The sequence below is a fragment of the Balaenoptera ricei genome, chromosome 5 (assembly GCF_028023285.1).
Source record: "Balaenoptera ricei isolate mBalRic1 chromosome 5, mBalRic1.hap2, whole genome shotgun sequence".
NCBI lineage: Eukaryota > Metazoa > Chordata > Mammalia > Artiodactyla > Balaenopteridae > Balaenoptera > Balaenoptera ricei.
The window spans coordinates 112245711-112271597 of record NC_082643.1 but is presented as its reverse complement, the minus strand read 5'-3'; the positions used below and the strand labels follow the sequence as shown (position 1 = coordinate 112271597).

The window sequence follows — 25887 nt, the reverse complement described above, 5'->3', positions numbered from 1 at the left end:
GAAGAGCTTGTCTATGTATCTTCTAAATAGATGATGTTGGATGATTCACCCTAGTATTTTGATTCCATTAGGTACTACTGTGATGTAACCATTTTATTTCAAAATATCATTATTTATGTATACTAGAAAAGTTTTGCTTTATATCTTTTTCAATTTGATTAAAAGTTTTAGATGGCCATCTTAAAAAAAAACAAAAAACAAAAAACTGAGAACTCTTACCAGTGGTTAGAAGTAAGATAGCTAGAGTTGCAAAACAATGGAGGAAATTCGGTAAATGGAATTTAATAATTTTCATATTCATTAATTCATTGTTTCACTGTAGTCAATAATGATTTATTTGCTAGGCACTGCTATGTAGGTGCTGAGGATGTAAAATATATGGCCCGAAGAATTTGCTGCCTAGTCAAGTAGATTTGATAAATATGTAAATATATTAAAATACAGCCATTTAAAATGTGCTAGAGAAACACAGAGGACAAAAACAAGCTCTGTCTGGGTGCACTGGAGAAGGTTCACAAAGGAAGTGAGTTATGGCTGCTCAGCCTCGAAGAATGATTAAGACCTTTACATGAAGGCTAATGGGAAACTGCTTGGGAAAGATGATTCAATGTGACTGAAGACAGAGTCCATGGAGGACTCGAAACAAGAGATGAGGCTCTCCCATCTCAGCTCTGTCCTGCTCTTTTCTTGTTTATGCTGTGTTCCTTCGTACCCAGTTCAGCTAAATCATTGGCTTTTACACTGAAAACATATCAGCACACTCTCTTACATTCTAAACATCTCCCAAAAGTTTCTCGTTTGGCATTTCCACACACTTAAGCTATGGAATCTGAATCTTGTAAAACATCATTTGAATTATACTCCAGACTCACGTATAATAGTGGCTAGAGTTTATGTTTCTTGACCCTCCCTCATCAAACATCCAAGGAGAACATGGAATTTTATATAAGTACATCTTAAATGAACCCTTCTTAAGTAAGACAAATTTCCATTATTTATTTCAAATTTCCTCTTACCCTTTATAAACCAAGTTGTATTTTCTGATCTTGTGACCAGGTTAATAGCTTTCAAAAGGTTATGATTAAAGTCTGTTGCACCAAACCCTTGAGAAAGTCTGATACTAACATTTTATGGCTCCAGTAAGTTAGATTATACGTGTTATCATTTTCCCCCATGGAAACAGACTTTAAAAAGTATTTTCTTCATTTTACCTAACTTTTATTAAATCTTGGAAAAATTCTTAACTCAAAAAGGAAATAATTTTAAATGGCTTAATAGATTGGGGCTTTTATTCTCCCCTTCACAGATGGACCACCTCTTTTTTGTTCCCTGTGTTTTTTATTACAGAAGCTGGTTGTATATTCTTGTATCCAGAAATGACCAGCAGCTTTTAGAGCTTTGAATTTTACTGTTAGCCATCAGGGACAGAACAGGAACTATGTCCGCCCCCTGCTCGCACAGAACATCATTTCCTAATAGCAGGCAACCAGAACTTGCCTTAAAACACCTCCCAAGAGGCATCCTAGAGCACATCATTTAGAAACTCTGCATTCTGTTTAAGTAATTAATACCTCAATCAAATTTGTGCTAACATCAGTAGTCAGAAAAATTCATTAATTTTTTTTTCCATTCCATGATCTATCAAACAAAAGACTTTTTAATTAAAAAATGTTATTTTTACAAGCTGGAAAGTGCAGCCAATGCATAATGGTTATAGAAACGTCCATTTCTTAACTGCCTGCTTTGAAGATTAACATGAGTTGATAATTCTACTTACTGTTTGCATGATGGCTTTTGATATGCATTAGAGACCTTAGACCTACATCCACATCCATGACACTCTCCGTGTCAATGAGACCATGTAATCAAGATGATTTTTGCTTTGCGGTTTTAATATAGAAGCCATGAATTGAATTCCTCCACTCACTCTTGCACTTAGAGGTAATCTAGAGGCTATAAGAATAGGCCAGGGACTTCCCTGGTGGCTCAGTGGTTAAGAATACACCTACCAATGCAGGGGACACAGGTTCGATCCCTGGTCTGGAAGATCCCACATGCCGTGGAGCAACCAAGCCCGCGTGCCACAACTACTGAAGCCCACGTGCCATAACTACTGAAGCCCGTGCGCCTAGAGCCGGTGCTCCGCAACAAGAGAAGCCACTGTATTGAGAAGCCCGCACACCACAACGAAGAGGAGCCCCCACTCGCCTCAACTAGAGAAAGCCCGCGCACAGCAACAAAGACCCAACACAGCCAAAAATTTTTAAAAATTAAAAATTAAAAAAAAAAAAAAAAGAATAGGCCAGTAGCATTAGAATGACTTGGGTGAACGTGAGTGAAAAATCTTGTCATTCTTATCTTGAGATACTATTGTCTAAGGTATAAGGGAAAACTTGGTTTACTCTATGTGTTCATCATTCATTCCTATAATTTTTATCAACTCAAAGTAAGCACCATTGTGCTTACAAGCACCTACAAGGCCATACACATGTGATCTCCCTACCCTCTCCAGAGCCCCATCTTCTACTACTTACCTATTGCCTCCTCAGTGTTCTTTGAACACACTGAGCATATGCCCACCTCTTGGCCTTGTACTTGCTATTCCCATGCCTGGAACATTCTTCCCCCTTCTACATGCATGACTGTCTTGCCTGACCTCTTTCAGGGCTCTATCCAAGAGTCACTTTATCCTAGGCCTTCACTGATCCCCCAATTTAAAATACCACCACATCCACTTCTCCCAATCCCTACCCCCCTATTTGCTTTAACACTTACCCCCGACACAACTTTATATTTTACTTGTTTATTTTTTTACTGTCTTTCTCCATTCACTAGACTACGCAGTCCAGGAGGGCATGCATTTTTATTAATTTTGTTCACTACTGTATCCCCAGTGCCTAGAACATTGCCTCACACTCGATGGGCATTCAAAAAACTGCTCAGTGGATGAATTCATGAATGAACCCAAAAGGATTCACTGAGCAATTACTGTGCCAGCTTCTGTGTATGATAAAAGACATGTAGAGTGAAGAAAGAAGTAACCTGACAATCACAACACAGTTGGTAAATTCTGGGAAAGAAGTGCTGTCATAGGGGTGCTTTGGAAAACAAAAGAAGGGGACCTAGCCCCAAGGGTGGAGGCACTGACCCCTGAATTATGGAATGAGTGGAAGAGACAGGACCAGAGAGAAGAAGCCCATTAAAGGAACAGACAACCAGAGGTGCAGAGGTGTAGAGATGAGGAAGCAGGGCTTATGTGGCAAACTACAACTGTTACAAAAGCTTGAACTTTTCTCTCAAAATCCATGGAAAGCCATGGAAGGATTTTTCAGCTGAGGCAAGGTAGAAACCTGTAAGCCTTTTAGAAAGCTCCCTCGGGCAGCACTGTGTAGAAAGGGTTGAAGAAGACTGAAAACACAGTGGCTTTTAGATGGATGTCACAGTAGCTTAGGTGAGAGAGAAGCGGGTTGAACAAGAGCATGGCAATGCAGCTGAAGAAGAGGGCAGACCGGAGAATGTTCCTGAGTAAGTGTAGTATCTGGTGGACCCAGAGCCAAAGAGTAAACTATCACTCTCAGGCCCGAGTAGCGTGCTTTGAGTAAAGGCAATCACCAAATGGGAACTACAGTATTTCTTTAACTTACTTGACTGCCATATTCTACATAATATTCTACATCGTCTTTAAAAATGGAATCTAGCGGGGGTGGGGAAAACAGGAAAGAAAATCAGTGCACTGTGTAATTTCCTACCTGTTTATAACTTTTAAGTTTTCGTAGCTCTCCATAGTCTTTTCTGAAAGACCATGAAAATTAGGTGTAAACATTTATCTGCAGATAAGTGATGTCGTTACTCCACACTTAGAATTTTTCAGTGGCTCATTTGGTTCTTATCTTTTGAATAAGGTTATGTCCATTGTGCAAAATCCTTTAATGAAAAAAGTTAATACATTCTACATCACCCAGAGCCTATATTGAAATGAGTACATTTTAAGGTTTAAATTATAGTTTAACACTTCTGGAGTTAAACTTAAAGAAATATAGTTTAACATGTTGAGATTCTATATATTACACAGTTTCCAATCTTGAGACATATACAAAGAAATGATTACAGAAAATAAAAGAGACCAGATTATTCTCATCTTAATTGGTCATCTGCAAAGTATATGCAAATATAAAAGTGCCCGCCAAGAAAATACCTAAGAAAGGAACAATTCATTGATTGATAAAAATGGACTAAAAAGATTGACTCTTTGGTTTGGAAGACTATTTGATTCAAACTTTTTAAGACATGGGGATAACAATAATGGAATTATTTTAGAAATCTTAGAATACTAGAACAACTAGTTTTAATTTTAGGAATAATCAGATACACTAGCTTGACAAGTGAATAATGAATATGTGACATTCTTCATCCAAGTCATTATTCAGGCTGAAACTATAAGTAAGTTTAAGAAAGATTAGATAAGTCAGTCAATGGTTCTATGGCATTTACCCATTACTTTATAAATTTGTATTTGTACTAGAAACTACAAAACTACTCAAATGTAGACATCTTAACCAACTGGTAGTAGCATACCCTAACTTCAAAATCAATTTTTGATCAGTGAAGCTTTCATTTGTAAGCTTAAATTTATGACCACAGTGTCACAGATATATAATGGGACTATTAATCAGAGAATGCTCAAAAAATATATACATGAGCAAAATATTGATCAAAATAGCTATTTGTGTGTGTGTGTACTTACTCAAATGTATGTCTGTGCCTTATATTCAACATTGCTTTTTCCCAGTTCCTCTCTAAAACAATGACACTAACTTTGGCTTGTTACCATTTTTCCTGCCAGCGGGATCAAAGGAGTATATGCACATTTTTGGTAGCTGAGGATATATCCTTGGCAACATAGTTATGAAAATTTATAAGATATGTATTCACAATTCAAAATTAATATTGTCTTAAAAGCTGCTTTTATTTTTGGAGTTTAGCAAAAATGGCAGTAGTTTTCTAACAGTGAGAAAAATAATATATTTTTTATAGCCATCCTTTGACTTTTATTAACTACTGTGTTAAAATATACAACTAATATAATTTCATAGATTTCAGAGTTGTGAGTAATCTTTCTAAATCTCTGACCTACTGTGATCATGCAGCAAAGACCAGATTAGAAAATACCAGATATGTTCGTCTCTAGTTAAAACATTTGGTTTAAAATTTGCTCTTATTTTAATCTGAAATATTCCCTTCCAGGGTTATATATCACATGTAATGAAATGCCCAGTTTTAGTGAACAATATTTTTTCAAGCGGCAGTTAAGTTTTTAGCGGGAAACAAACCTGTTTGCATTGAACATATACTTTCTCAGTCTAAACATTGAATTAATGTACTTTTTGTTATATGATTTCCTTTCTAACATCAACACTTTAAAAAGTGAAATACTCTGGAGACACTAGGAAAAATGGAATCACAGGCAGTGATAAAACCCAAGTCTTTTCTTCACTCTCAGATCTCCTATTACTACAGCTTCCAAATTCTGCCTTTACTTAGCATTAACATTCACTTCCCAAACAATTTACCCAAGTAAGGAAATGATTACACATGTTTATGTGCTAAGGGGAAGGAACCAGTGCAGAGCGGGAGGCTCTGATACAGATGCAGGGATAATTGATTGAGAAAGAGCCCTGAGGGCGAAGGCAAGGATGGATTCCAGAGTCTACTGGATGCATTTGCCCAGTGGGAGGAGAACATCTTCCTCCTCTGATATAGTAAGGAGGCCCACATGGGTTTGAGTTGATGAGAGACATGATGTTGGGGGAATTTATGCCTGAGAGCCTCTGTTTTCTCTGCAAAATCTAAGACGTGGAGAATTTTAAATTGAAGGAGTGAGATAAGCAGAGAGAAAGTCAGACCACACAGATAGATGAGATAACAAGCTCTTTAAGAAGGTTGAGTAAATTGAAAAGGAATATATATGGCAAAATATTAACAATTGTTACATATAAGTGATGGATACATGGGTGTACATTATATTACTCTCCCTACCCTTTATTATGTTTTAGATTTTTTGTAATAAAAAGGAAAAAAGAAAAGAGTTCACTTTCTTGCAGTTCCTAGGCTTGTAGGCCAGTATTAATTTTTTCATATGTCTGACATTCAATGTCCTTGCCTTCAGTGTCACCGAGTCAATAAAACTACATCCTACATTTTAAAAAAGGAATCTATAAAGGTGATATTGCACAGTGCACTCTCAGTAACCTAAAGCTGATTATTTGAGGAAATTGTTAGTCTTCCTGTGAGGATTACAAAATAATTTATGAGGAACAGATTCTCTGAATGTTCCTAAACATTGTGTATTTTTAATTAAAAAATTAGCCATGACCAATTCTTCTTCTAATTACCACTTTAGTCCTTTTTTTATGTTACAGTCTGAATGTAAGATGCTGATTAACTGAAATGTCACACATTAAAAATAAGCTAGCCATTAGTTAAGTGTAATGGAATAAAGAGCTTTTTACATGGAATGATAGAGTACCTATAACTTTGTTAAAATATACTGAAATTAAAAGTATTTTTGAAAGAATTGGAAGAAAAGTGCTTAATATTTTTATTTAAAAATAGACATCAGAAGTCAGAATTACAGCTCTCTTTGTGCTCTTTTCTACCATTCCAAAGCCTGCCTTGCTCTAAATAAAGCCAACAGAATTCCAACACTGACGTTGTGGTCAAAAAATTGCTAAATCTCAGAACTGCCACATTTCCATTTTAAATGTAAATATTCCCATTCATCTTCCTAAATATTATATTTCTTCTCCTCTCCTCCCCTGCCCCAGTGTCATAGTTTATGCAACAGCTGACAGCATCTTTTGTTCCCTTTTCTGGTGCACATTACATGCCACAACTGACCTTGGCATCGCCTAGTTTGTAAACAAGTTTTTGTGCAGGTCAATTGGCTGCATTTCATAAGAGGAAGAATAGAGCAAAACATGTTTCTTTGTAATGCCATTCAATGATTTCCTTTGCAAATCTGCTTCCTGAAGTTTTGCAGATGCAGAAGTATAGAACGTGTCAGTGTGCTGGGAACTGCGTTGCATTTTAAGTGCTTCTAGTAACAACATCTCCAGCCATCTATATGAGACTGACGTGATAGATTTGCAGGTATCTGAAGAAACAGATGCACTGAAATGGCAAAGATTCTTTCTGTTTTGTTTTAGTTGAAATATAGTTGATTTACAATGTTGTGATCCTTTTTTTTAAAGGAAAATATCAGAATCCTACTGCATATGCTTAATGTTCTTCAAAAGAGAACAAGAGAGAAGAAAAGACCCATTGTGCACTTCCAACCGAAAATTTTCATTTTCCTTGATGTACAAAACATCAGCATATTTCAGCATGACAAATATCAATAGAACCTTACAGAATAGGACAGTTTTAATCATTTAAGTTTAAATCGTTGCAATATTATGTTTATTGAATTGTTTTTCTTTTCTTAGGGTCCTCTGGGGCCTCCAGGACAAAAGGTAGAGTATAAATAATACTGTGAAGGTAATTATACTCCCATCGCCCAATGGCTAGTCAGAGAAGTGAATGGAATTAGCTACTGTAAGTCATGCCAAAGCAGTCTGGTTTGTGCATTCTGCTTTCTAAAAATACAGTCATGTAATGTTAGCCATTAGATTTCTAATTGACTCCATTATAGAAAAGTCAATAAATCCAGGGCAGACTCTTTTTAAGCTGTCTGCCAAACTTGTAGGTTATTGAGGTTTTAATTCAAATCCTGGTAAAACATCATGAGAAAACTTAGAATGTGAAGGGTCATAAGACATTGCAAATTAATTGCATGGTCTTGCACACATATGGGATTGTTAAATGACTGTTAAACAGACCAGAACAAAGGATATTCTTGTTGCTTGCTGGCTATATTTAAGTGGTCCACTAGTGTCTTCCTTTGCTGAGGTAACCCGAAAAGTGGCTTCCTGATTGTCATTTCAACGTTATCCAGAGCCATCAGAATTAACCCTTTACATTCTGATGGAGAAAGTCTAGCACTTCTAAAATTACATCAATACTACAGTAGTAAATACATCCGTAGCAGGTAGATGGCGCTTTGCCAATAAAATATCACTAAGTCCCCATTCCCCATCACACCTCCCACCCCATAAAGATGACAAAAAAGGATATTTAACCTGCAGAAAACTAAAGAAAATAATTGTATTACAACAGGTGGAAAAGTGATTATTCTTTATCTTTGGAATCCATCAAAGTTAGAGATGTTTTATCCCCCAAGCTTGGGCATGTGGCATCTGTTGAAACATAATCCCACAAACCAAGTAAAAGCCAATGCGTTGTGAGACAACTTGTGTATAGGAACAATTTGTCCTTAGCAATAATGTCTCTATTAAGTATGGTGTGAAATTGTAAAGCTACCCTAATCCACATGCGACCAGGATGAAATTACTGCCTCAGGCTTCGGGAAGTCCTTTAATGACCCACTCAATATAATCACCAAGAAAGCACTAAGGAACTTGCTATCTCAATTTGTTTTGCATGTAATGACTATATTTTTAATAAACTTTATTTTTTAGAGCAGTTTTAGATTTATAATTACTATTTTAATTTTTTTCCATTATTCTTAAAGAAATTTAATATTATACAGCTACTAAGAAAAATCTGTTTTCTAGTGCTAAACAAAAAATAAGCACCTTCTATTTAAAAATGGTTTCTCCAGAACTTCAAAGGAAGGTGTGTGAAGGGAAATCACTATTTGAAAACATTTGTTAATGTTTCTGTATCCAGTTAAATGTCAGATTTTCTCAGGTAGTAATTAGCTTTCTTATTCTCAGTTCCACCACCTATGTCCAATCATTGTAATCACCCCAGTGCATGTGTGCACACTTCCAAGTGTGCATGCACGTACACACACACACACAAACACACTTAAGATAATATTTTATGTGTGGAAGTTGTGTTGTTCCTAGTTGGTGTTTACCACTTGCAACATCCTTTCTAGTCTACTTTGGAAGATGTATTCACACTCACGTGGTTTAAACACACTCCCTGAGAGTCTCAGGGAAATGCTTTCAAATACAACAAATTTGAGTTTACAACATGGGTCCCTTATTTGTCTAACTGTGGAGCAAGTGGGTGTTATTTTACTTACCTTTCATTTTATGTTATTTAATTTCATGAAATTCAGGAGTTACTGCTACTGCTAGGCTTTTTCCAGATGAAACTAAGCATATTTAATTCTTTTTTAAAAAATATTTATTTATTTATTTGGTTGCGCTGGGTCTTAGCTGCGGCAGGTGGGCTCCTTAGTTGTGGCTCCAGGGCTCCTTGGTTGTGGCAGGCGGGCTCCTTAGTTGCAGCATGCAAACTCGTAGTTGCAGCATGCATATGGGATCTAGTTCCCTGACCAGGGATCGAAGCCGGGCTCCCTGCATTGGGAGCGCAGAGTCTTATCCACTGCGCCACCAGGGAAGTCCCGGCAAGTTTAATTCTTTTGTGTGTGTGTTTACATATTTATTTATTTATTTATTTATAACATCTTTATTGGAGTATAATTGCTTTACAATGGTGTGTTAGTTTCTGCTTTATAACAAAGTGAATCAGCTATACATAAACATATATCCCCATATCTCCTCCCTCTTGCATCTCCCTCCCACCCTCCCTATCCCACCCCTCTAGGTGGACACAAAGCACCGAGCTGATCTCCCTGTGCCATGTGGCTGCTTCCCACTAGCTATCTATTTTACATTTGGTAGTGTATATATGTCCATGCCATGTCTATTAAAAGCACCCAAATTTAGAGCTATGTGGCCTTCTGATAGCTCTAAATCTCAATTTATGATGTGAATTTCTTTAAAATCATATTAGCATTAAGTAGATATTTGCAAACGTGGTTAAATTTAACTTAATGGTTTTTGGGAAAGCTTGATGAATCTGTTTACATTATTGTATATTTGAACACAGTAGATAAGATCTGAAAAACATAGCCTCCCAGACATGTTTTTAGCAAGGTAAAGTTATGGCTAACATAACTAATAAAATATAAATTTAGAATTGAAATATTTTGTGATTATGATATCAATTTATTTCAATCATGTGTCTCCTTAGGGTTCTGTTGGAGCACCTGGAATTCCAGGGATGAATGGGCAAAAGGTGAGTTCTATAGAATATACTACTTTTGATCATTTGGAGAGGATTAAAGTCACAAAGTTTTTCTAGTCAGTAATGTTGGTAATAAGTTTATGTGCTCACAAAAATATTACATATACTTTTGAAATATAGGAATATTATGGGGCAAATGATCAAATTAGTTTAATTTTTAAACTAGTACATTAAATAGCCAGAAACTCTTAGAAAATTTTCCATTTTATTTTGATATGTATGAGACACAACTATATGTTTCTCATAAATATATTTGGAGTACGAAAAATGCTGTGTTTAACATTAATTGTGATAAAATGCACTCTGGTTTATTCTTGTTATGGCAGGCTAATATGCATTATTTCTTTCATTAACAAAAGTTATTCCTACAGAGGGACCCCATTGGAATCTTGTGAATTCAGAAGCAAGCTTTTTTTACTGTTAAGCAAAATTAGGAGTTAGACTTGCTAAGCTCTGGGAGTACACTTTTTTTTTTTTTTAATTTTTATTTATTTATTTATTTATTTATGGCTGTGTTGGGTCTTCGTTTCTGTGCGAGGGCTTTCTCTAGTTGCGGCAAGCGGGAGCCACTCTTCATCGCGGTGCGCGGGCCTCTCACTGTCGCGACCTCTCTTGTTGCGGAGCACAGGCTCCAGACGCGCAGGCTCAGTAGTTGTGGCTCACGGGCCCAGTTGCTCCGCAGCATGTGGGATCCTCCCAGACCAGGGCTCGAACCCGTGTCCCCTGCATTGGCAGGCAGATTCTCAACCACTGCGCCACCAGGGAGGCCCTGGGAGTACACTTTTATTGTACTGTTAATAATGAAGGGAAAAAATTTAAGTAAAAAAGAACCCACAGCTCTACATCGACATATCTATGTGCCTGTGTACATTTATTCCTGCAACATCCTTGCAGTTGGACAAAGCATCTAGCTGTATCCCACAGGTGGATCTGATATTGTGTGCTCCTCAACACTGCTGATTTGCTCTTCAATCTGGAACCTCTACAGAGACCAGGAAAGCCATTGTGGTGGCTACCAAAGCCGCTATCTGGGCCCGTCTACCAGGAGCCAAAGAGCTGAGCTAGGGGACTCTCTTGTCTGCCTCAGAGCTTTTGGACTGGCCCTTTGAAATCCTGTGACTCATCAGCTTGTCTTCCCAGAGGACTTTAAATCCATGCACTCTGAATTGAGTTCTGAAATCATAAGGAGCCCAACCCTTACAGACTTCCTTGTGACCTCTCCCATGTTGTCCACATTTTCTTCTCCAGTGAGACATAAACAATAACAATTTAAAACCTACTGAGTGGCTAAGAGCATGGGTCTGCCACTTAGAGACTGTGTGAATTTTGGCAAAGTCCTTGAATTCTCTGGCCTCAGTTTCCTCATGTGTAAAAGGGAGACAGTAGCAATTCCTACTTAATAAGGTTAATGTGAGGCTTAAATGAGGAAATAGGCATAAAGCCCTTATGACCATGTTTGATATTACTATTAAACTTTTCCTTCATCTCATTTTAGTGAAATTCTGGAAATTTGATTGACCTATGTTTTTGGTTTTTTAAAATTTTTATTTATTTATTCATTTATTTTTGGCTGCGTTGGGTCTTCGTTGCTGCCTGCAGGCTTTCTCTAGTTGCAGAGAGTGGGGGCTACTCTTTGTTGCGGTGCGCGGGCTTCTCATTGTGGTGACTTCTCTTGTGGTGGAGCATGGGCTCTAGGTGTGCGGGCTTCAGTAGTTGTGGCACGTGGGCTTCAGTAGTTGTGGCTCGCAGGCTCTAGAGCGCAGGCTCAGTAGTTGCGGCACACAGGCTTTGTTGCTCTGCGGCATGTGGGATCTTCCTAGACCAGGGCTCGAACCCATGTGCCCTGCATTGGCAGGTGGATTCTTAACCACTGCACCACCAGGGAAGTCCCTTGACCTATGTTTTAAGAGACTCTCTTTTTCCAGAATTTCTTGATTCCCAAGTGAAATTAGTGTTGTCAACCAAATCTTATGGTAGCCTGTGGTCCACAAATCCAATATTGGGCACTCATCAGTAGTTAAATGCCCATGTCACAGCTGTATTTTCCACTTGGTAAAATGTATATCCACTTGCTTCACAAATCCTGGTAAAGACAGAAGATTAACTTTCTATTTAGAATATTGCAGCTTATGGAGGGAAACATAAGCAAAAATTTGAAAGTGTATTCATTCTATGAAGAATTTGAAAATTATGTAACTCAAGATAATATTTAGAAAGGACAAAATATGCATATGACATAAATGCTGTTTTTAACATTTGGTGAAAAACAAAACTTGTATGCCTAAGGTTAATGTTTTGCTTTTTCTTTGTTTCTTTTCTTTTTCCAACTTTGAGACAATCGTGAAAATTCATAGAAACCTTTACCCTGAAACAAAACAACTTTAAAACTGTCACATATATGCTTATGAAGACTGCATATTCTTTATTTTTGCAAAGGAAATATGCAATTTCCTTAGCAAGAGAAAGGAATGTGACATTTTCTTGTCCTAGTCACCAAGTTTAAATTATATTTCAAGGAAATAGACAGTTAATATTTGCAGTTTTATGTCTTGTTATACATCTTTATAGCATTTTTAAAGTGTTTTCTGTAAAACTTAGGGAAGCTAAATGATTTCATACTTTTATGAAGGTATCAGCAAAATGTAGTTCAAGATTTTTTTTCCTACTCCATAGAACTTAACTAAAACTTTGTGTTAATACTAGCCATTATCTAACATTTGTAATACTTGTTACATCATCTTTAGGACAATAAGGTGCAAAAACATGAGTCCACTGAAAAAGCAGATCATTTAGACAGCAAAAACAAAGTTGAAAATGGAGTAATAATTCTATACTTAGAGCTATGAAATGTATCTTGGTTCTCTAGAATTTATTTTCCAGAAAGAGAGCTTACAATGACATTAATAATTTTTTAAAGCACCTTGATGTCCTTAAACTGTCTTAAGAAAAAAAATTCTTTGCACATCACAATTTCACTTTTTCCAAAGAAGTACTTTTGATGCTTAGAAGATCATTTTCAAGTAATGGTTAAGGATCAGTATGATTTCTAAGCCATCAGAAACATGGCAAATAACAACTAGAAAATAAAAAGATTTCTCTCTTGTAAAAAACAAAGAAGCTGGTTTAAGCAAATATTTTGTTAGTCTACCCCTAAAATATTTCCCATCCATTCAGATTGACAAAATTGGTGATTGGCTTTGGCCAATAACTTGGTGATGACATTTTTTTTACATTATTCTTCTTTAAATTTTGGTCAACTTGATTGCTGATCTGAATATTTCTTATTTGTGTAATGGTCCTCCAGTTCTTCAGATCGTACGGGGAAAGAAGACTTACATAAGCAGTAACGTGGCATTCAACTCCAATCTAGCCCCTTCTGGCATCACAATCTATCAAGGGCTACTAAGCACCCTTCTCTGAAAAGTGGGAGGTGGTGTGGTATGTGGTCCTTGCAGTCTGAGAGAGAAGGCTTCAAGTTGTGCAGGTTACTTAAATGTTTCTAAGGCTCCAGTGTAAGATATTAATATAGACTTTGCAGTATTAACTAGATAATGTATCTAAGTGAACATAATGTAGTAGGGGCTCAATAAATATTATCAAGTATCTGTAGTAGTATCACACTTTAAGAATTTCAACAAATGAGCCCTAGGCTTACCCTCAAGAAGGAAGTGAAGCCAGTTGAATTTATGATGGGAAGAAAATGAAGATGCAAAGTCACATATGAAGGTAAAATATTTCTCTCTCCCCTGACTCTTTCTCCACTGATGCACCCCATTCCCAGTAGTTGGAATACAAACACTATAGATAAGGGAAAGAGAAAGAGGAAGACACATCTCACATTATTTCGAAATCTCAGTCACCGGTGTGGGGTCGTGTAGGAGCGCTGACCTGGAGTTGAGATATTCTGTGCTCTTCCACTTCATGTGCAGCCTTTGAAAGTTCCTCTTCCTCTCTAGGCTCAAGGCGGCTTCATTTGTAGAATGAGAGAAAGGGCTGTACTAATTTATTTCTAAGTCTCTAAGAGACACTGTGCATCCACAAAAAGTCACCCATGTCTCTTTTCCAATTCAACCAGCTTCTAGCATCCTCTGTCCCCAGTTCTGAAAGCAGTTGTTTCCATAATTTGGACTTCTTTCCAATAGCCAAAGCGGTTAGGGCAAATGTAATGACAGGTCTTACCTAAAAAAGTAAAATGTTGCCTTCTTTTCCTCTGGCTAATTGCACTGGGCACAAAAATTTCTGTAATTCTCATGAACATGTCTTGTTGGTTCAGAAGTATAATAAACATTTTATTTGTGCCCCTTCATTCATTCTCTCTCTCTCTCTCTCTCTCACACACACACACACATACACACATACTCACACACACACACACATACACACACACATGCATGTATGAAGAGATGTATATCTGAATATTTGTCAATTAAACCCTACTTAGATACTGGAGAAGTGGGCTTTTAAAATTATTTTGTGGTAGAAGCATTTTTTAGACTAAAGAATCCTTTGACAAAATAAATTGCTGTCTGTAATTTTTGTTTCTATATATATTATGTATATAATTTGTGTTCGTATATATATTTATATATTATGTGTATTTAAATATATATAGGTATATGTATCTATATATATATATCAACTCTTAATAGATGTTATTAGAACCCTGCTTTTTTCTACTGTTTTCACATTTTCACATTAATTGGCATACATAAGAATAAATCATCATTATGACAATATATTTGAATAGCAAGCAGTGCCCAGCACTGTGCAAATGCCATAGGAGAAGAGATCTGGGGGTAATGATAGGGCACATTAAAGGTCTACTTTGTGCAGCTCTCACATCCTTGTCTCTGTTACCATAAAATTAATGTTAAAGAGTTTCAGGATTAAAAGCAAATTATTTTGTCTAAACAAGCTAGAATTTTTCTGAGGATCCAGAGTCATAGTTTTGCTTCCAAAGCAAAAGATAAATATCAGATGATCTTGTTTCATGTATTTTTCAAATACTTTCTATAGTTTATTATATTTAAATCTTCAAAATACAATATAAATTAAATATTGATATTAGTGTATCATCTTGAATCTATCCCAGATAGCTATATGATTTTTAAGTAACATTAAAATTTAATTAGTTTATAGCTATGGTATTAAGAGTTCCTTTTCATCTCTTATCCATGAGTCTCACAGTTCTCCACTGACATTAATCCTCACAGCATACTTCTAATGGTATTTTTATTGTAAGTATATTTAGAGAACAGATAAATGGAAGCTCTCAGACTTCCAAAGGTCAAGCTGTTGATTCAAGTCTATACAGTGAGCTATATACAATGAACTCAATATTTTTTATCCCTTATTCACTTTCTGTAACCACTGAATGAACTCTTTTCTTTTGCTACCTTGACTTTATCATTAAAATGTCTGAATTAAATTCCTGAAGGATTTAAGTATGTTGTAGTTCTGCTTATATCCTGGCTAGTTAGCGTAAATTTACCCAGTGATCTTTTACCCAATATATTTATAACTTTCCAATTTTAGAATTTAAGAAAAGATATAGCGAGTAAATGAAGTGATTGATTTTTGATTCCAGATTAATTAATAGTTTAGGGAAATTGTCTTAGAGCAATTTAATACTTTGCAGGTTAAAGTTGAGTGTTAAATTATTTTTATTAATTTTTCTGTCTTTTGAAGTTATTGGCTATGTACATTAGAATTCTAGGAATACATGACTGTGTTTTCTCTGGTAACTATGATAATAGGATGCTTTCTATCTTCTTGAAGAAACATCATCACTTTCCTATTACAGAATATTTCTCTTTTTTCCAGTTTTATTGAAATATAATTGGCATATATCACTGTATGATTTTTAGGTATATAGCATAAAGGTTTGACTTACATACATAGTGAAATGACTACCACAATAAGTTTAGTTAACATTCACCATCTCATATAGATAACAATAAAAAGAAATGGAAGAAAAAAAAGAAAAAAATTTCTCCTTATAATGAGAACTCTTAGGATTACTCTCGTAACAACTTTCATATACATCATACAACAATGGTAACTATAGTTATCATGTTGTACATTACATCTTTAGCATCTTATAATCCGAAGTTTGTACCTTTGGGGAAGGTCACCTTCCTGAAGTGGTCACCTTCCATCAATTCCTCCTCTACCCAAAACCTCCAAGCCCCAACATCTGGGAACTACAAATCTGATCTCTTTTTCTATGAGTTTGTTTTTTTGTTGTTTGTGTTTGTTTGTGTTTGTTTTTTTAGCTTCCACATAAAGGTGAGATCATAAAGTATTTTTGTCTTTCTCTGTCTGACTAATTTCACTTAACATAATGCCCGAAAGGTCCATCCATGTTGTCACAAATGGCAGGATTTCCTCGTTTATTATGGCTGAACAATATTCCATTGTCTATGTGTATACACCGTAACTTCTTCATCCACTCATCTGTGGATGGACACTAGGGTTGTTTCCATGTTTTGGCTCTTGTAAGTAATGCTGCTGTGAACATGGGGTGCAGATATCTTTTTAATTTAGTGTTTTCATTTCCTTTGTATATATTCCCTGAAGTGGAATTGCTGAATCATGTGGTAGTTCTATTTTTAATTTTTTGAGGATCCTCCATACTGTTTTCCATAGTGGATGCACCAATTTACAGTCCCACCAACAGTGCACGAGTGTTCTCTTTTCTCCACATCCTCATGAGCTTTTGTTATCTCGTGTCTTTTTTGATGATAGCCATTCTGACAGGTGTGATGCGATATCTCATTGTGGTTTTGATTTGCATTTCCCTGATGATTAGTGATGTTGAGCATCTTTTCATGTGCCTGTTGGCAATTCATGTACAGGATCTTTCATATAGTAAAATCACATCATCCCTGAGTTCTATGCATATATTCTCAGGCATTTTTATATACAAGCTTACTCTTAAAGGGACTTTTCACTCACTTTTACTTGTTAAGTGAAACAAAAGCTATTTCTTTTCTTTATATAATTAATTTTAAGTTCTTTTATAAGGGGATAAAAAGTTGGTTGAAAGAAGTACTGTAATGCTGGCTTGAAATAAAGCAATTATAGTAATTAATTTTTAAAAAAACACTTTCCCCCTGACTTCATTTAGGCATGTTACTATAAAAGTTAATACTAGTTATCATTCTGCTAAAGGGTAATATTGGGAGAGGGAAGACTAAATAGTTGAGGAAATGGTATTGGTGGGGGAAGGGGTGTGAGAGGAAGGAAAGCTGATCACAGACTGTTGCAAAACAAAGCAACAATGTAAGGGAAATGTGTTTGAATGAATTATGACATCATCAAGTCCACTTATTTTCCATTTTAGTTGAAAAGACACTATATTTAATAGATGAGATCACCAAAATATTATTTACTAGATCTGATTAAACTGCATATATAATCTGGTGATTTTTTAAAAAACTTACCTTAAACGTTTTCATTGATTTATTTACCAATTCCTTCAATCTTCCATTCAACAAATCTTTCTTCAGCCTTTACTACTAAGTACAAGGCACCATCTGAGCACTGACATTAACGCTGTCTCTGCCCTCATGGAATTTCAGCCTATGGTGGATAAGGACATTATATGAAGTTATACTAAAAATCTGTTAAATGACAATGCTGTTAAGTACTACAGTGGGGGAACACAGTACAGCCTGGCCTGGTGTAAAAGGGTCAAGTAATGTTTCCCTGAATAGGCGACTTTAGGTGTAACTTAAACAGTGAACAGCAGTTGGTAAAGGGAAGAGAAAATATCACTACGTTGCAGTACCTACAGTTCAAGTTAGACAACCTTGGTCTTAGAATTTTGTTCCTAAAACACCATATTATTAACCATTTTAGGGTTTTTGTATTCATCTTGGACTACTTTTTTTCCAAGTTTCTTACCACTAAAATAGTAAGTCAGTATAAATCACAAAGCCTGTTCTTGTATCATTAGATCTGATCTCTGAATGACATTCTTGATTTTGCAATTTGCATTAAAAATAAGGCTGCAATGAAATAACTTATTGTGACAATCATAACAGCTTAACATTTACCCAATTCCATCTGTTTGATACTAGGCCACATTGCCAAGGGGATAGGAACCATTACCCAATTATGAAACAGCATCAGTGGGGTTAATTTAGGAGAAATTGAATTTCTTTCAGGATCTTCTTCTCTGTCTTCTCTGCCCAATGCAGAGAATAGAAGAATGCAGTATGTAATACTAGCATGTATTTAGCATTTACTAACTGTCAGGCACTGTCCTAAGTTTACCTCACTTATTCCTCACAGCAATCCTATGAAGTGGATACTATTATTATCTCCATTTTATTAATGAGGAAACCAAGGCGCAGAAAGGATATTTTGCCCAGGGTCACTGAGGTGTTTGTGGTGGAGTTCAACTTCAAAGCCAGTTTGTTGGCTCCAACTGTTAAGAGTGTGGATTTTAAATTCAGAAAATTCCAGCTTTGCTGTTCAGTATATGTATGATCTTGGACAAGTTACTTTCCTTCTCTGAGCTTTAGTTTCTTCATTTGTCAAATGATGATTGTCATGTTTACCTCAAAGTTTAATCGGACAAAATAAAGGACGTATAGAATGTTAACTGTTTATTTTAAAACATTATTAAATAAGAGCAGACTATTTTCCACTTTGAATTGGGGGCATTAAGAACTCCATGACTCAGAAACCTGCTGGGTGTATAAGTGAATGCTAGTAAGAACTATTATCTCTTTCTACTACTTTTCACTGATCTTTAGACTTTTTCCCGTTAGACATAACCATTGACCATTTCTATGAATAATTAGGCACATCTCTTCCGAGTGAAAAGAATAATTTATCATTCAAACTATACATAGATTTATTATTAGGAACTATACTTCAGGAAAGAAGAAATTACCTGGGTTTTTAAACTTTATAAAAGGGTATATTATCACGGGCACGTTATGTTGCAAGTCATAGAATACTTAACAGAACTAGTTTTGTTTGTTTTTTTAAAAATAAATTTATTTATTTATTTATGGCTGTGTTGGGTCTTCGTTTCTGTGCGAGGGCTTTCTCTAGTTGTGGCAAGCGGGGGCCACTCTTTATCGCAATGGGCGGGCCTCTCACTATCGCGGCCTCTCTTGTCGCGGAACACAGGCTCCAGACGCGCAGGCTCAGTAATTGTGGCTCACGGGCCTAGTTGCTCCGCGGCATGTGGGATCTTCCCAGACCCGGGCTCGAACCCGTGTCCCCTGCATTGGCAGGCAGACTCTCAACCCCTGCACCACCAGGGAAGCCCCAGAACTAGTTTTTAAAAGAAAGGTATTTACTGGTCATGTAACTTGAAGGTCCAGCACTAATGCAGGCTTCAGCGTTGCTTTGTCCTGGCACCGAAACCTCATCACTAAAAACCCAGTTCTTCCATCTTGTCACTCTGTCTTTCACGTTGCTGCCTTCACTCTAATTCCTACTCTCCTCTTGGTTGGAAGGCTGCCAATCATGCCTGGGGCTTCATTCTTTCCTATCTACATCCAGAGAGGGAATGAGAGTCTTTCCCCAAACATCCAACACCACTTTTGAGTTTCTTTGTCATTGGATACACAGAAGTCCCCGCCTCTTCCTCATTCCTGCATTAGGGGAATATCAGATGCTGATTAGCTATTGCTACTGCAGTTCCTTTTCTAGCAGCCCTAGTCATGCACAAAGTTGCAATAAACACTAATTATCTAATTTAGAAGAGATTCATGTAACACATGAGAGCTGAACAAAGTGTGTTGTATCTGACTTATTCCAGTCCTAACAACCTCTTCCACGTCACATACCCCCTTCATCCATTTTGATATTTTGTCTTCCTAAAACATGTCTTTATTCTTAATCTTTTTTTTCCATAAGAGTACACGCAGAGAACGATTTCTCTGATACACGTAAAAGAGACCCCCACCCCACACTGTGACATCATGCTCCCAGGCTGGTTTTTACACCTTTTATAAGTTATTTAAAAGGGAATACTGTACAATGTTTCCCTTAGACCCAGGCAGTGTTTCTCTTCACCCTCCTTTGTCCCTCTTACGTTGGGTCCGTCCCCATGGGGTGAGAAGTCCACAGGGCCAAGGAGACATGCCCACTAAAAGCCCAGATCCCTGCTTCTAGATCACAGCCCAGGTACCCAGGACCCAAGAATTCCTGCCTCTATTGTGCTGAGTCTGCTTCCATTGCCTGTAGTGGCCTCTTCCCCAGGTCCATTGTCCCAAGGGTGAACCACACAGCTGGCGTGTGCGCCTGTACACCTGTGAGTGGCCTGGAGCAGCTATTGGTAGGGAGCTGTGGGCAGAGCTTGCAGGCCGTGGTGTCCACACGCAGCCCCAAAGTCCCTTCTTGATGAATAAGAGAACTGGGGTTGGGAAGAGAGGGGAAGACATTAGCAGGGAGGGTTGAGATGGGGGGTCATCCATGTGTACTTCTCCCTAGACCTTCACATTTTAGGGGTGTGCTCAAGGCAGATCATTCTTCTCTCCTGTAAATTTCATCCAGATAAACTCAACTTAGCTATTTTCTGTGACCCCTAAATTCTTAGCTATCTCTTTGCATTTGAATTTCTTTGTTCAAATTATATTTTGTACATTTCTGTCTACGTTAGCCGTACAAAAAACGCGAATAAAAGTGTCAACCACAAACTTATTTCTGAAATAGTCCATACTGTAGCACTATTGATACAACTATCATGTTTTCTTATTTTAGACATTTGTACTTTTTTTAAAAGCATAATGAAGGTTTGGTTATTAGGTTTAGTTTAGGTATTACTTTAATCAGTTTAGGACCCATTTCAGTAAATTATCTGAAATAGAATATTTTCATTAAGTTTCTGGCTGATAGAATGGTCTACTTTTCTACTATTATTCATATTACCAAGGTGGACAAAGAGATTTTAATTTTAGGGAGGGAGTTTGCTGACTGGATAAACGAGACAAAACTCCCCTACAGGGATGCCAGTTCTTTGGTGCACAACCAACCCAACAGAAAGCTCAAAGAATTTTCTGTTTCTCTTTCACCAAGTAACAAAGCCTCTGCCTCCAGGAAAGAAACAGAAGCATTAGGCATTGAGTACGCAAGTAGGAGCTAAAAACTACTGAATTGCTCCACATAAGAGAGGGTGAAGCTGAATTCCCAGGATGGTTGAGGAAGGAGGGAAGGAAGGAGGAAGGTGAGGTGGAAGGGGGAGAGAGGAGAAGGCAGAGAGATGAGAAAATTCTGAGTGCTCTGTAATGGGACACCTTTCAGGAACCCCAGGTATTCAATCCTGAGCTCACAAAAGACCTGAGGAGATGCAGACCTACTAGAGAATGGACTTGAGGATATGGGGAGGGGGAAGGGTAAGCTGGGACAAAGTGACAGAGTGTCATGGACATATATACACTACCAAACGTAAAATAGATAGCTAGTGGGAAGCAGCCGCATAGCACAGGGAGATCAGCTCCATGCTTTGTGATCACCTAGAGGGGTGGGATAGGAGGGTGGGAGGGAGGGAGACGCAAGAGGGAAGAGATATGGGGACATATGTATATGTATAACTGATTCACTTTGTTATAAAGCAGAAAGTAACACACCAAAAAAAAAAGACCTGAGGAGAGTGAATTTCTTGAGGCAACTGGTGAAGAACCAACTGACCCATCTGAATTGGTCTGGGGCAAAACAGAGATGACACATACAGATGAAAGAGCTCAAGCAGAGGGGTGGGAAAGCAAATCCTAGACTTCCATAGCTGGTGAAATTGGGACTTGAGGCAAGTTTAATCAGATGTCTGAGGAATCTTCCTTTATGCCACCATTGACATGCTTAGTCCAACAATAACAACTAATAATAATAATAAAATAAATTTTAATCCTTTAGATCTGGGAGAGGGTAAGCATTTAATCTCCCTCCACACACTGCATAGAATAAAAGCTGAGCCCCACAGAAGCTCAAGCAATTTGCTCTGTGTCCCAGGACCAGAAGTAGAAAACCTGGGATTAGACTGGAGGCTTCCTGAAGCAGCTTTCTCATTTTTTGCAAAAATTGAAGACAAAAGAAACATAATAAATATGAATGAGTTCTTTAGACACAAGTTACTCAGATAGAGGAAACACAAGATGGGGAATCGGAAGACCTGGGTTCTAATCTCACATCTGCCTCTTTGCAGCTCTTTGCTTCTGGAAAAGGTACTTCCCCTTTCTGAATGCGTTTCTTCATCTATTAAGAATGGCTGGCTTGGTTCCTTTCAACTAAAATATTGCCCTTGGGATTTCCCTGGCGGTCCAGTGATTAAGACTCTGCACTTCCACTGCAGAGGGCATGGGTTCGATCCCTGGTCGGGGAACTAAGATCCCGCATACCACGCGGTGCAGCCAAAAAAAAAGAAAAATATATATATATATTGCCCTATTTTGTGAGTGCTTCTGCTTAGGGAGAAGCAGATGTTAGAATGAGTTCATGAGGTAAATGATGACACATGTAAGTTTTCTGGGAAAGTTGAGATGACATGATAATTCATACAACCAGCGTTGCCCCAGCTACTACTTGCCCTTCACTGAGACACATGGGGCGAGGGAAGGAGCAGACGGAAGAGGGGAGATAACCGAATAGATGGAAGTATTTCTAATGGCCTGGTCTCTGTACCCACAGGCACAACTGTTGGAGCCTTTAGTCCTCTAGGCAACCACTCTTCCCCTGACAGAGTCCCGGAGGGGCTCAGGGCTTTTCCTCGGCAGCAGTGAAAGTTCTGCTCATTCCCGGCTCCCTGCCCTTTACGCGACTCCTCCCCTCCACTAACTCCCGCCCTTCACTGACCCCAGGCTCGTCCTCTACTTTTCAATTCTGCTTCAGACTGACCTGCGGGACATGGACATGTCACTGCTGGGTTAACATCTCTCTCATCTTTTTCCTGGGTCCCTGTCTCTTTTCTCACTGCTGTCTTTCGCCATAGTCCAGACAAAGAGCCATCTCTTGCCACCAGATTCATAGGTCTTTTCCAGTTTCCCAGCAGAAAAGTCTTGCTGTCTTCACCTCTTACCAGGCCTGTAAGGGCTTCACATTTTCATATAGGCTTAATGTCTTCGCGTATCCTGTGTTCATCCATTCCTCCAACGTGGATGTACTGAACAATTATTATGTGTTAAGGTACAGTTTCTAGACAATGTGGAAAGAGGAGTGAACTAAGCAAAGTTCGTATTCTAGTGGTGGAGAGGGGGTGGGAAATCCGGTCGCCAAGTAAAATACAGAAGGCTCAATCAAATTTGAATTTCAGATAAACAACCCATCATTTTTCATGTGATATGTCCATTCAATATTTGGGACACACTTAATTAAAAATTATTTGTTGTTTATCCGAAATTAAATTTTAGCTGGGCGTCTTGTATTTTTATTTGCCAAGTCTGGCAATCCTAATGGGGGTGACAGAAAAGGAACAAAAAAATTCTCCCTTAGGTGGAAATTAGTGCAATGGAGAAAGCAAAGTAAGATAATGGGTGGGCATAGGGAGTGGTGGTGTGTGGTGGTGGGTATTCCAGGCAACCCCTGTAATAAGAGGACAGTTGCTCCAAGGCTGAGAAGGTGAGAGAGTAAATCCCTGGATATCAGAGGGAAGGTGGTCCACGGGAGAGAAGCCCAAATGCAAAGACCGTGGGCCGACTCCTGCCTCGCATCTTGAAACAAAGAGTTCAATGTGGCTGGAGTGGCAGAAGGTGAGGTTAGAGAAGCAACAGGGCCAGACCTTGCAGGGGCCCTCATTCCGAGTGCGATGGGACAGGCTTGGAGAGAACTGAGCGAAGTAGTTATAAGTTGACTTGTTTTTAGGAGAATGTTGGAGGCCGGTGGGTGGCACGGAGGTGGGTTAGGAGGTCCCTAGGGTCAGCCTCTACCCCCTTGCCACCTGTGGCTCCTCTGGCCCCTCAGCAGCGTCTGCTCCAGAGCAGCCCTTCGCTCTCAACCCCCCACACACTACCTTCCTTGGCAGAGTCCAGTGGTGGATTTTAACTCCACGATGGCGTCTCCATTCTGAAGTCTCGCCGTACGTTGACTTGATTGAATACTGATGTGCTCCTTCCCTGCTTTTAAAGGCTTCTGGTTCATCATGTCTTCTAATAATTATATAATTTTATAGTTTAAACTAATGCTGTTTGATAGAAACATAAAGCAAGCTCCAAATACAAGCCACATATGTAAATGCGAATTTTCTAGTAACCACATTTTTTAGGTGTTTAAAAAGCAGGTGATATTAATTTTAATAATATATTTTATTTAACTGAATATATCTAAAACTATCATTTCAACATCATATAAATTAATATTTTAAGATTAATAGTATTCACATTATTAATGAGATATTTTACATTTTTTTTTTTACAACTGAGTCTTCAAAATCGTATTTTATGCTTACGTCACATCTCAAAAACTAGCCTTATTTCCAGTGCTCAAGAGCCACATGTGGCTAGTGGTACCATATTGGGCAACACGGGTTTAAACTCTGCTCATTTTCAAGGTTCATCCCATGCCACAGTCTTTATGGCATGGAAACAGGGCGGGAGGGTGGGTGGTCAAAGAGAAGTGGGACAATTGCCTAGGGAGCAAATGGGATCAAATAATGTGGGATTGAGAACATTTTTCCATTGAAATTCTAAATACATTGGTACTAGACATCTGTAAACAACAACAACAAATAAATTACCAATTTATGGTTATTCAGTTTAGTTAGTGTAAAAATCGAATACGGACTACTCTGATTTCATTATGGCTGTGTGGCTTAATTTTTGGTGTTTGATTCCAACTTGTCCTTCCACTTTGTGCTATTTAATTCCAGGTTGTACAGTTCTAAATGTATTGAACTATAACATCATCAAAGATTCGCTTCTTGTTGAATGCAATGATTGACAATCTCCAATATACAAGTGGGTTGTGTTTTAGATTTTACATATATATATATAGACAACATATATAGAAAAAAACTGATGCATTAGTTCAGTGGGTCAACCCACACAAACTTATGTAAAAAAGTGGAGCTAAACTGTAACATTATTAGAGTTAACTGGATCTCCCTTAAGTCCAATTTCTTAAACTAGGGATGTGTGTACCCCTGGGAGTTCATGGAAGTGGGCTGGAGTACAAAAAGACAAAGGATTTATTTAGAGCATTCATAACACTTGAGGTTTGGGGCAAGGATTCTTATTTTATAGTTTTGTGTGGTAAAATGCTACATTTCTAGAAATTTCAAGGTAAAATATGTTGGTCATTTTCTACGTCCTACCTTCGCACAAGTTTCTATTCATCCTCACTGGCATTAGGGGACTAGGGTGGAAGACTAAACTAAACTGAACTAGAGAGAGAGAAAATAAATATGAATGGAGAGCAGAAACTCCATTTTCCTGACTCTTCCCCAGATAGTTCTAACTGGAAGTCCCTGTGGGCACCTCACTGCCTTCAGAATCTTCCTCTACCAAGGGTTATTTACCCAATAGCTACCAAAGCCTCTGAGGCTCTGAAGCCTCATACAGGGGCACCCGACTCCCCACCATGACTGCCTGCAGGAGAGGAATGACTAGCGGCCAGTCCTGCTCACCCCTTAGGCCACGGAGATCCTCCTATGCGCTGTCACCGTCAGGGAGAAAGGCCCAGTCCACCCAATGCTTTAGCGAGGTATCAGTGACCAATGCTGCCCGTTTTTAGTCTTTATTTTATTACACGCAGGCACCAACCCCACCAACTCCA

General features: G+C 38.0%; 1 protein-coding gene across 1 annotated transcript in view; it reads left to right on the top strand.

Moving 5' to 3' along the window:
* Positions 1–25887, top strand: part of COL25A1 (collagen type XXV alpha 1 chain) — a 451181-nt gene that overhangs the window by 348603 nt on the left and 76691 nt on the right. The window contains exons 11-12 of the mRNA XM_059924214.1: positions 7485–7511; positions 10108–10152. Coding sequence (XP_059780197.1) covers positions 7485–7511; positions 10108–10152 — 72 coding nt within the window. The remainder of the gene's footprint in view (positions 1–7484; positions 7512–10107; positions 10153–25887) is intronic.